General features: G+C 42.1%; 2 protein-coding genes across 3 annotated transcripts in view; one reads left to right on the forward strand and one right to left on the reverse strand.

The window, feature by feature from the left end:
• adra1ab (adrenoceptor alpha 1Ab) overlaps window positions 1-13,239 on the reverse strand; it is a 195,454-nt gene that overhangs the window by 72,856 nt on the left and 109,359 nt on the right. The window lies entirely within an intron of this gene.
• Window positions 1-13,239, forward strand: part of igsf9a (immunoglobulin superfamily, member 9a) — a 69,090-nt gene that overhangs the window by 24,909 nt on the left and 30,942 nt on the right. Inside the window, exons 5-7 of the mRNA XM_030435686.1 lie at window positions 552-700; window positions 3,648-3,759; window positions 7,885-8,026. Coding sequence (XP_030291546.1) covers window positions 552-700; window positions 3,648-3,759; window positions 7,885-8,026 — 403 coding nt within the window. The remainder of the gene's footprint in view (window positions 1-551; window positions 701-3,647; window positions 3,760-7,884; window positions 8,027-13,239) is intronic.

Consider the following 13,239-nt stretch of genomic DNA (forward strand, 5'->3'; position numbering starts at 1 on the left):
TAAAGCCATTTCCAGACTCAGAACACGTCTGCGTATTTATAATACATACGATAAGAGAATGATGATTGTAATAAACTGGTGAAGTTGCGAGTGCTTTGTTTATGTTTTTGGGTGTCTGCTCTCCGACGAGATCTAAGAACCCAAAACGGCAGCGAAACCTCCACGTTAGCGGATCTAAAAGGCAGCGTAGCTGACATTTCTACTTGCGGCGTGTGAAATCATAATGTAACTTGATGTCAGGAAACTGCACGCAGGCCGCGGCTGTTGACAAACAAGGCCGAGCCGCTGTCATGTGTATGAACTGGAAAAAAAAAAAAAACGGAGGACAGCTGAGAACAAAGATTTATTGTCTGCTGGTCCGGCTTCTCTCTTTGCAGTTGCTGCTGCCTGAACGAGAGCGTGGAACTTTATATTTATATTCGTCTTTTGCTGGAGACAGTGAAGTGTCCATATCTGACACACAGAATGATTGTGTGTCTTAAACAGTGGTGGTTCTCTAGGCGCATGGATGTGTTTAGTTACATGTTCACCCTAATGTTCTTCTTCCCCAGCCCCACCCACCTTCACTGAAGCCCCGCCCCCCGAGGTGGACGCTATGGTTGGAAGCCATCTCTCTCTTTCCTGCGGCGCTAATGGAAGCCCTACCCCGACCATCACCTGGCTAAAAGACGGAAGTGTGATTCCAAGGAGAATTTATCAGGTATGTTTGGACAGTTGTGTATGCGTTAAAGGGTTATGCCACCAATTTTTCATGTTAATGTGGGTTAAAAATGTAATCTGATACATTTCTACTAATTATGTCATTCAGTGGTTAAGTGGCATTGTGGGTAATGCAGGCGCAGTTCAGTTATGGATAAAATGGAGATATGGCTTTTTTTATTCCACTCATTCTTCTTTTCCAAAACCTGCCGCCTACAGTACCCACAAGGCAACTTTTCTCACATACGCAGTCCTACCCCTCAGCTAGAAGAAACTTTCATTTGTGGTGATTCTGCCAGCCCCTGTGGACAAAAGCGGTATGAGCAGCACCCACCCTGGAGATTTTTTCGATTTGTGTTGGAAACGAGTGAAAGGAATAAGCAATTTATTTTGAATCCCGCTGCTGACACAAGCCTGGTTATCTTAGCTGTAATTTGGTTCGGCTGGTCCAGCTGGAGGGGGGTGGTCAGAGGATGCTGTGTACACTGATCATCAGGTCAGTTTTCTGGTCCGCTGCATCCACTTCCTGTGCTCCCTCCTATTTAGGTGATGAGTATGCTTCTGTCATAGGCTTCCGGGGCTGTCCGGGATGCCAGGCCTATTTAACCTCTGAACCGACTCCAGCATCAGCCATAACCATAACATCTTTCTACAGGAAAATCTCCTCCTGCTTCCTTTTAAATGCCAAACCTTGCCTTAGAAAATGTAAACATATGCTCCTGTCTATAAAGACATCATCAGTCCTCTTGCTGATGGTCCGATTTGCATATATAGGTCATTTAGAGGTAGCAGTATTAAATAATTTCATAACCAGTTTTAAACTTATTGTAGTATGTTTAATTTACGCTTTAATGATTCATGGATATATGCGTGTTTCTAACTTTTTTACTATTTATCAACTGTATCCACCATATCTATTTAGTGTACTGTACTGTATGACTTTTCTAGATCTATTTGTCTTCTGAGTCCATTTATTGTATCAATTGTATCATTAAAACATGAAATATATCACATCAGCTATTTGGCTATGTGCTTTAAGTATAGCTGATCAAAGTACAGCACCAATGCAAGAGACTATACATGAATACTCCATTACGAGTAAAAGTCCTTATATTAATTTCTAACAGCAAACTGTAACTGAAGCATTAAAAGTAATCAAGTAAATGTTGTCTTTCTGCAAACCATGGATATATTCAAACTTCTTAAGGTTCAGTTTTCAATTTTATGTTTTGACAGCGCTGTTTATTTTCTAGTTGGGTTTAGACAAAAATGCGCTTGGTTACGGTCAGGAAAAATAATGTTTTGTCTTAAAAATCCTGTTTTGGACGCCATAAACATGGGAGGAGAAGTCCTGAGATCTCGTAAAATGAAAACACTTTTTCTGGAAACGGCCGGAGTATTTCCTAAAGATATCCAGTGGTTTCACACTTGTAAATGCTGAAACAGTGTTGAACTTTGGTCACTGGCTTGGCTGCCTTCTACCCTGTAATTCTAACACCAATCCCCTCCACCTTAGGACATGAACGTCAGGTCATATACATGTAATGTGTACTCCATATGGCACATATTGTAGCAATGTTTACATGGTACGTATGACACACACACGTTTAGTGTAACTGCCGACATTTTTGTTCCGGCAACTCGACTGAAAATGCCCCCAGTGACTCTTTTATCAGCGCATAAGCAGCATTTTACTGCTGTAGCAGGTCGAGGTGGAGCAAAGTTCAATTGGTTTATGAACACATGCAGGTAATTTAGTCCACTGTGTGTTTTTTTTTAACAAGACAGGGGTTGGGCTCCCTCCAAGGGTCACTGGCACAACTACACACTGCTTTCACAGACACAGACTTCACAGACAATATTGCAAAACACTGCATCTAAACATTAAACATAAAAATCTAAATCCTTGCAGAGACTGGTCTCTATTGCTGTCAAGTAAACACAGAGGAGTAAAATGGAATATATATATACACTAATACTGAATACTAACATTTTCTTTTTTTAAACTGGTGGAACAGCATGACAAGAAAAGAGAGTGACACAGGAGAATGATAAGACAGACATCTCGGAAATAACAAAAAGCAATTATGGGGAAGTATGTGACGTGATGTGATATGGTATGAGTCAGTGAGTACAGAGTGGATCACAGTGAAGAGGGACCAGGATGGATATCTATCATACCTGTGTGTGTGTGTGTGTGTGTGTGTGTGTGTGTGTGTGTGTGTGTGTTTGGATTGATACAGAAAAGAATGAAAAAAATAACTAGTGGTCAATGTAAAGTGATAATACATATATGATGTAGAAGGAATGTTAAAATTTGAAGTATAAAAATATGATATAGTTTGATAGTAGCAACAGTTAAACTTTTGTTATCAATATTACGTGTAATACAGTATGATTGAATGAAATAGAAACAAATACGATAATTAACATTGTGTTTTTAAAGCGATGAGGAGCGAGGGCGGACCACCCCCCTCCCACTCAGTACTTACGTAGGGTACAAGTACTTAAAGGTGCACTATGTAGTTTTGGGAAATAAATTAGCCTAAACAATCTAGATAAACTAATTCTCTCCATTTTACTGACTGAATAAATCAAATAAACAAACTGAACTTAAAGGGCAACAGAGTTTCATACAGTTTTACTTTGTTTATAAGTGGCGGACCCTGCCACCTTTCCAGCTTCAAACTGTGTTCTTGGGACCTTATTCTCCTCTGAGAACAGCTTGTTTATTCACTTCAGTTATTTGTGAGTTTGTATAATAACCTCATTGAGTTTGAATCTTGACCGCTTCTGTCCCTTTAAGATTGTACTTAACTACAATACTTCAGTAAATGTACTGAAACTACATTATGTTTACTTCCACTATCCGACCACCTATAGTATGTATCTATATGTGCTACCTGCAGCCATCCGTATCTCAGTTACTGTCACATCTTATTTACCAGGACGGAGCGTTATCTCTGCGAGCGGTGAGCATGCAGTCAGCGGGACAGTACACCTGCCACGCCTCCAACTCGGAGGGGAACGTGACTCGCGTGACCAAAGTGAAGATCAAAGGTCAGTTGTTGCCCGGGCCGCCTGTCTGTCTGCCTGTTTTCCTGTCTCTCTGTCTGTCTGCCTGCCAGTTCCTTCAGCCTCTGTGATGCCTGTGTGCCTGACTGGCTGTGAGCCACCGTAATTTACATTTTCTGTTTCTCGCTCTTGCATCATATGACAGAGTGGCAACAGAAAGTCAAGCCGAATTCAGCTCCGTTCCTGTGAAGATAACACTGATATCATGATATGAGACAGGATATCATCTGGGATTGTGGAGGGGGGGGGGGGCTGCTTTATCGTGATAGAAACTCAGGTGTTTTAATCATTTTAAAGGCTGCGCTTCAGAGAATTGTCTGTTTTCTGAACTTGTTTGGCGGCTGTAGCTGAGCCGAATGAGAATGTTGTTGTCTGGTTATCAAATTCATATTATTTACATCTTTTTTTTTCTTTTACTTTTTCTAAAAATGTCCCTAGTCACTTTCGTTCTTGAATGTTTCCTATATTTCCAAAGCATAACACACCATTGGCAGATTAAAAGACAGCTTCTTACGGTCCACTTTAAGGACAAATGCATGTAGAATATGCAAATATCCTACTGTGTATTACAGGATTACACCGACACAGCACTGCATAATACATTGTGGGATTTATTTATGACTTCTCCCTGTACTCCTACTCCTACTCCTACTGCTGATTTTCTCCGGAGAACCGGGACTCGTCTGAAGCGCGGTGCATGGGGAAAAATTTCATTTGGCATAATGTCTCACCGAGGTTTCACTTCATTTTTGAAATCTCACAGAGGCAGCGGCCACATTTTGAATAATAATCACCATGAGCCCCTAATACTGTTTAGTCCTAGTCACATTATCTCGGCTTTGGCGGGCTCTTTTTTTTTTTTTTTCCCAACAGCGGTTGCCATATGGATGGATTACACCAGACTAATGGCTGAGCTGGATGGAGCTAGTGTGAAAGCCCTAAGTAACCTCTAAACTGTCACTTATGCATGCATCCATAGAGCTTTAAAGGTTATGGACCTGATCAGTAATGAGTGCTGTAGAGATCATGTGATTATTTATACATGAGACATGTGAAACGTCACACCTCCTTTATTAGCGCTTTGCAAATGGCACACGTGTCAGAGGTGGGCAACGGTACAGGGAGGACATAAATGTGCCGTTACAGCGCTGCGCTGCAGTTCATGTATCCGATTTTCTTCCGAGGGAATTGCACAAGTGTGTTCGACCCTTTCAGCAGTTGCTTTAGCATAATCGTCAAAGGAAAATCAGGATTCTTAACACACTGTGTGCACTTCATAGATCCACAGCTCATCTCCTCTCAACGCTATATGTGCCTCTTGTTGCTTAACACGATGATGCCGTGACTTGTCCTTGGTCTGTGTCACTCTCAGGCACGTACATCGATACGCTCATTCTGCAAATCCTCACATAGCGTGCCCAGCCTTCATAACCTTTCAAACAACTGCATTTATTTCCTCCAACCCAGTATCACGTCAGTTGGTGAATTATATACGTGATGGAATTAAATCAGCAGTTTTCGTGGCATGGGCTGGAATTGTCTTTTTTTGTTTTTTATGCAGTTGAAATGGACAATTTGTGACTGTGTACCGGATCCTTAACAGTACGTTACATCACTACTTCACAAACACATTTAACATGAAACTTCTCTAACCTGCAAGCCACAGGTATGTTTCAACTTTACATTTCTTTAGTTTCAGCTTTCAGTTTCGCTTTAGTTGTGGTTTAGGCTAAAAAAAACACTTGGTAACAGTTAGGAAAAGCTCATGTTTTGCCTCACAACACCCAATTTGGTCCCAACATAGCTGGAGATTGTCCGGAGGTGTCCACTGGTTTCAAATGTACAAATGTTAAAACACCGCCTTGAGCTGCGGTCACTAGCTTGGCAGGCTTCTCGTCTGTAACGCCCCCACCGTCCCTTCTACCTCTTGATATTAAAGTCAGCTGACAAAGATATAAGTGAACGTGATTTGGCACGTTTCATAGCAGTGTCAACATGATGTGTAGCTAATACAAATTTGAACGTATCAGTTGTTTGCGGGGACGCTAACTGCCAAGATTTTATCCTGACATCTGGGCTGTTCACGTGGAAAGCATCTTTTCATGACTTTAACCAAAGTTCATTAGTTTCCTAAACCTAACCACCGACTGGATGAGAGCCCTGATGCTGATTTTGCAGTTCTGGACTATGTACACCTGTCATCCACCCCGACCACCAGCGTGGCTCATGAATTCATTTCCGTTTTATTTGTTCGAAAAAGATGTGGTGCAGATAGTTACGCTCAAAGTCACAAAACACAATTTGGATTATCGTCCATGCACACTAATCATGCAGATAATATTTTGTGACAGTTTCACAAATTGCTGTGATAATGTCCTAATGGCACAAGAAACTGATAACAGGTGCGTGCGCAGCTTCAGATAGACACTTGTTCATTATCAATCTTCAGTGTAGCTAATCACGTTTATGGCACGGAGGGTAAAATGGAGTGTTTTGAAGGCACCGCAGTCTGCGGATGTGCAGGCGAAGGACAGCAGGTCTCTGGTATACTGAAAAATAGATTGTCTGTGATGTGTTGGGTCCAGCAGAGGCACGCAGGGAACAGCTGCAGCATGCCAAAATATGTTTCTGCGTATTTTTGCTGTTTTAATGTTTGAAAAAGTGTCATGACCAAATAGACGGGAGGGTTTGGAAAGCCAGGATTTACAACTGGATTTCAACAGTTCCTAATTTACATTCATTTGACGGCTGTGATATTTGATATGTTTTTGTCCCTTCAGTATTCATCTTCACAGCTACGAACCTGGGTAACCCGCCCTCATGTGCCCTGGCTCCATCTGACACAGCGGATACTTTGGTTAATTTAATACCCTCTTCACCTTTTTACGTCTCGCTTTTACTTTAACACCTGACACACACGTATCGCAGAACTCAAAAGCACGGTTTAATCCTGCAATTGCTTGTTGTGCGCTGGGTAATATAGACTTCCATCAGGGTAACATATATTTTCTGAGCTGCTGTCACAGCACGTTTGACAGTTTCAGTACTACTCTGACAGTAAACTGCCGTGAATCTACAAATCAGAGTCCCCCAAGAGGGCATAGGCTTAAAATCTCTATTCAATATGTTACTGAGCTGTTGACTGTTGATGTCTAGTGTAAAAGCTTTTCCAGTCTCTCACATGTCTGAAGCATAAGAAGACAAATCTGCATCGTCTTTTTTGCATTGTAGACATCGAGAAAATAGCAGGGTAGAGTTGATTCAGTTTTGAATAGAAGTGACATCCATTCAGCTGGATTTCCTCGTCTTCAAACGTATCGATTTTGACTTTATCTCTTCCCATTTTTTAAGCGCGTCGCTCCTGCAAACATCCTTGAGGGCTGCAACGAACAATCAAATTGTCTCATCTGAAAACATATCCGTGGCTTGCTCATCACAATTTCCAACTGAGCCCAAAGTGACGTCTTCAAACGAATTCTTTTGTCCAAAAGAGACTCTTCATTTACCGTCGTAAATGACAAAGAAAAGCAGCGGCTCCTCACGTTTCAGATGCTGAAACCAGCAGATGTTTGACATGTTTGCTTGAAAAGCGATAGTTAGTTGGTCCTTTTCTCAAAATTGATTAGCCACTGGAGTCATTTCTGCAGCTTTATACCCCATCCTCTCCCGCTGATCTTACTGTTAATGGCATATAAGGTACCTATGTTGAACATGGCCAATGAAGGCGAAAAGTTGCGGTGACAAACCAGAGAATGTTTTGTTTGCATGACATGTGTTTATGTATTTGGCTGTAGATGACATTATTATTGGTTTACTGTGTTCGAGTCTCACTGAGAAACATGATCTCAGTGTCTTATGCCGCACCGACAGATCCTCCAACACGTGACTCGAGCGATGATGAATATACATGTCATGTTGATGGCGGTGACGGCTCGAGGATGGAGTTATTTAATTTTTTCTTTTTTCATGTGAGCCACCACCTTTTGCTGGAAACTGCCACGTTTGTCTTTAAGCAATGTGAAGCACTGTATGATTATATACTCACTAATTGTTTATTGCAGCCATTTTTGTGAACATATATGTTGTCTTTTGTGTCCTGCCTCCCACCAGGTCCGCCTGTCATCGTCGTCCCTCCCAAAAGCACCTCCCTCAACATGTCCCAGAATGCACTGCTGCAGTGCCAGGCGGTGGCCGACCCCCCCAACATGACCTACGTGTGGCGCAAAGATGGGGAGAACGTCCATCACATAGAGTGAGTGCAGTCATCACTCGTTGTTCCTGAGAAGTCCCCCTCCGCCTGTTGATGTGTGGTGCAGCACTTTTTGAGCAGATGGGGTAAAATGTCCCCTTTGTTTTTCTTAATGTTCCAGGACAGCAGGATTGGCTGTTACGTCTAATTCAGATCGAGCTCACGGAAGATTGCTGAGCAAAAGAGGCAGAAAACCAACCGAAAAGAAAAACAATTGGGAACACGATGACAGTGATGTGAAATAAAGAGGACAAACAGTAAGATCGGAGAGATCAACTAAAAATGAAAATGGAGTCCTGGTGGACCAGACAAATATAAAAATGACATTTTTTAAGAGCCTGTCTCGCACCGCGTGCTGGTCCGCTGAATGATTTGATGACAAATATTAGCTTTTTTTCAGCGTTTGTGGAGTGATTTTTAACAAAGAGGTGCTCTGCTTCAGGACTTGCACATGTCAACTTCTGCAAGTTCTGCCGACTGAGCGTGCACCGTACGAGGACACAAAATACACTGATGTATATTGCAGTCAGCATTCATTTTATATATTTTATGTGTTATCGTTAATCATTTATCGCGCTGTCTGGACACAGTTGAGTCAGCTTAACCTTTACTAAAATAGCAACACTTTAGCCGTCAGCTGTAAAACCTGATCGCAGAATGGCGAATGGCAAATATGGCTCCTTATACAAGTTCTGCACCTCTACTTGTTTTATTTTGTCATTCACAAAGACAGTGTAGCATGTCAGTGGCCTGTGTCTACAGAGATTACAGCTTTGGATGCCACAGTATGTAGGTGGGGGTAAAATATTTAAAGGCACAGAAGCAGAACCGTATCAGTCAAAATGAACAATAAGTAATTTATATCACAACTTTTTCCTTTTCACCTGTGGTTAGCTCGGGCAGCAGAGAACGCTCTGACGCAAACACACATCCAAGGGCCGCGACAGACAAAAAACTGAGAGGCTTCTTTGGTACCAGAAAAAAAGAAAAAGAGCTTTGCGGTAATCAAGCCTGTGAGTGATGAAAGAATACTTTATTCCTCCAGTATCAGCCCAGGAGAGGGAGAGAGAGAGAGAGAGAGAGAGAAGGAGCAAGAGCTGTACATCGGCAATATTCCTGAGATGATAAAAGGTGGATTTTTTTTTTCCCCCTGCTTCTGATGTGAAATTCTAATCAGCGTCAAAAAAACCAACACCAAGGTTACTGGCTCGGGGCTTGACATTTTGTGCCAGGGATTATAAGTTGGAGCACAGCTTCCCTTTTTTGGGGGGGATTCTTTGCTGCAATGTTTTGCATCTCAGTGTTATGCCTGTTGAGTTTGGAGAGATATGGTGACATCCAGAAGTTGATATGATTTCATCGTCATACATATCACACGGGAGCACGCGGCTCTGCACCGTTGACGGCTGAGTGACACAGCTGCCGGAGCGGAGCTCAGGGTGCCTCACAAGCTGGGGTGGGAAAAAGTGATGAAATCCATTATGTTATATTTGATTATATATTGCGATATTAAACATATAGATACGTCATCATTTCTAAAATTAAGTTGTAAAGTTGCTTTAAGTCTGTTTTTTATGGAAAAAGTGCCCAAAAATGACCGTCTGTTTCCGGCTAATTAAACAGATTAAATACCCGGCAAGTTTGATGCTGAATGCATTGTGGGTATCCTTCAGTCTAACATTCATGTTGAATGCATTCCTTGTTCTTTACTTCTCTCCACGTTGTTGCCACCAGCTATCAACTAGTAAAAAAGCTTGAAGCAATGAAAAGAATGTGCTTGAACGTGCGGGTGCATAACAGTAACAACACAATGCAGACGCCAGTGAAATAAAAACATCCCTTGGAAACGAGATCCAACTCTGATCAGCTGCAATGAAAACACAGCACCCGCACGTGCGAACATGCTACGACGTGCATTGAAGTTAAGGACCTTAATGTGTGAAAACACTTTTGGTGCGTCTCTGTTTGAAGCGTGGTGTGACATTCACTCCACTAGCCTTGCCTGCTGCCTCGTACTGCGCCTGTACAACTCTCAACAGAGATAAGAGAGAAGCAAGATGTCTCACTCCTTAGCGACTTCCTCAGCCGTTTCGCAAATAAATAATGTCTCCAACTCAGAATGTTTCCCTTTCCCTTTATGTTCTACACACGGTAGGTTCTCATGCATGCTGCTCAGGCATGTGTGAGCTGACCAATCAGAGCAGACTGGGTTTTTAGGAGTGCTCAAGACAGAGAGGGAACTGGACAATATGAGAAAAAGTATGTGTTTTTTGAGCATTAAGACATGTAAACCTATCCATAGTATCAACCCGAAGTAAAATTATGAACTTGGTAGTGAGCATAATACGTCTCCTTTAAAACAGTCAAGTTAAGAGGCTTCTTGATGTAGTAGTTGAGGTTTATGGACCGCAGCTTTCTACTGTTTTCTGGTGCGTTCTAGAAGATAGACGTGACACTCACAATGAAAGTCAAACTCGTCTCCTGGCAATGGAAAGGAGCCGACCTGTACATGCATCGCAATTTTGGTGTGGAAGTGGAATTGGATGCTTTTGAATGCCGGGGAGTTGTGATGAAAGCTTCACTCAGGCATGGACTAGCCATCAGGAGCACTGGGAGAATTCCTGGTGAGCCGATTGCCTGGGAGAGTCATGTCAGTGTTAAAAATGAGAAATCAACGTGATAACAACACAGGGCAGACCATCAGCCACCCACTGGTTCTTGGACTGCCGTTTTGAAGACGCCTCAAGTTTGGCATCAGGGCCATTGTTTTGGAGTTAAACATGATGATTTTTGGACAAAAGGGTGGATGAGATCCTGATTGGAACTTACTGCTAGCTACTAGTCAGTCCCGAGGTGGCCACGCCCTAAAGCTCTGCTCATTTTACTCAAAATGGGACGTCAGTTTACAAAGTGGACATCTTGCTGTGTCGGAGACGACATGAAACTAATGATTGAGACCATGAACTCCTTACAAAAGTGTTTACTGAGCTCATAAATCAAGTGAGAAGTAAGGTCATTTTCTCATAAGCTTACATTATTTTTTGCAACCAGTAGAATCGCCCTCTGCTGGTCACTATAAACATGTCCACATTTGATAGAGTCAATGTAATCGAATGACTTTCACAGAGGATATCGCATCACAGCCTGTTTCAGCTCATTGTTTTGGATTTATGGCACACTGTAGGGTTCAGTTTCAGCACTCTCATCTACCCTGCGTCCACTGGGCGCTACTTGCTCAATCGTAAACGGCAGACGATGGTAGCAATAGCTGTCGAACAGGTTTGAACCGCCAATAAGTAGAAAATGTTCACAGCTGTTGCTGGAGACAAATCCAGGGGTGAAAAGGAGAGTGAATATTACACCTCCATTCGTCAGGTAGGCAGGCACACGACTCCAAATGAATGCTAATTCGGCTCCATGTCCGCTGGCTGTGTAAGGCAAATGTTTCCCCAACATATTAGGGATAATAACCTCATATGGTAATAATAAAACCAGCTGATGTGTCAGCTCGCACGTGACCTCTTATTCTCCCAAACAGGCATAAAAAAAATAAATGAAAGCAGACTTAATGAAGACAATACGTAATAGTCTCTGCTACACAAAATACACACAGAATACAGCACACATAGACAGGAGTGCATAAAAAGGGTCAGTCGTGTTACTTTAAAAGCGAAAATGAAATTGGCCTGAAACTACGAAGCACAGAATGAGCTCTTCTGTAGGAGAGGCTTCACTATAGCCGTGCTCAGTGGCGGGGAGAAGATGTGAGTGAGCGGCGCGTGCTTCACGATTGCGAGCACATCATCCACCAGACAATTGAACACTCCTTTACAAAAAAAAAAAAAAAAACGGTGGCTGGGATAGGGTCAGCTGAGCAGGTGGAGGGCCTGATTTGCATTGCTTCTCCTCCTGAGCGTTTCTCTATCACACGCATGCATTACAGTTACACTCAGGTTAATACTCAACATGAGTTTGATGAGGGAAGAGTTTCAGAGAGGCTTTTTGGCGCTGATGTATAATGCTGTTAACAGCTGAGTAGAGCACACTGGGATTATTCTGATTATCTGTGACTAATTCTGGGAAATAAGCTCTGTTGTAATTGCATTGGTAAAAATGGTGAGGTGCCCTTTGAGGATGTAAGAAAAGTTTCAGTTGAGTTTTTCCTCCATACGCCGTTCAAGTCATTTGATATGCATCAAGGCTGAGAGCTCACATGCGCGCTTACTGCCGGTCGGTTTCAAAATGGTTATAAAAGCTGCTATTCTGGGCTCTTATTTTGAAATGAAACATGCAAATGTGGTTATACAACCAGAGAAGTGAGCAGGGCGAAGAAGCCTAAGTCTATAGCCATGCTAATGACACTCACTGAGACTGTACTTAGTTACAGTGGTGCTTTCAGCCAAACTCAAACGTCATGGTCACATGACATGCAGGCCTACATTGTAGATAACCGCGAAAAGGCGTGTTCTACATACTTAGATACACAGTTTTAAAAATATATATACATATACATTTTATATCTACATATTATACAAATACTCGTATTGAACTGGCTAACATGACTTGAACCATGGACATCGTTTCACATCATTTGTCTGGTGAGGGTCAGATGTTCGCGCTCTAGGGGGCACCGACTTATCTTTTGATTAATATTTCTACTTAAAGGGATTATTGTAGAAGAATTTCGTTAAAAAATAATCGAAAAATTCACAAGAATTACGAGCAGATTTCACATTATGACATCTACGTGCTGTGTTCCAGAGGTATCCAGTGACGTTAGCATTCTAACCAGCTGCAATTCCATTTGATTTTGGATTAAAACATGCTTCAGCACTGAGGGCTGTGCTGCTGTTAGACCATCACATTTGGGTTCGTAAGGATCAACAGATCATTGGTTTTTGGCCTTGGCAAATCATTCCGTCATTTACATTTTTCTAATTCTTCTTTAAAAACACTGTGGTGTCTGTCATCAGCAGCATGACTTCATCGTGGTGTTTATATAATATTACTCTAGATGTTACACTCTGTGTTCGACCTTTTTTCATCTCCTTGTGCTGGGCAGGTATTGGACAGCGGGGGCTTGTTTGCTGAATATATCTCTCTGCTCCTGGGAACATTGCAGAGAATGGATGATATAGTAAATGTGCAATAAAGCTGAGTCTCGTGAGAGAAAAATAGGGCTTAAAAGCTCTGTAGAGCTGTTCAGTACTTTATGG

This window comes from Sparus aurata, chromosome 12 (genome assembly GCF_900880675.1).
Source record: "Sparus aurata chromosome 12, fSpaAur1.1, whole genome shotgun sequence".
NCBI lineage: Eukaryota > Metazoa > Chordata > Actinopteri > Spariformes > Sparidae > Sparus > Sparus aurata.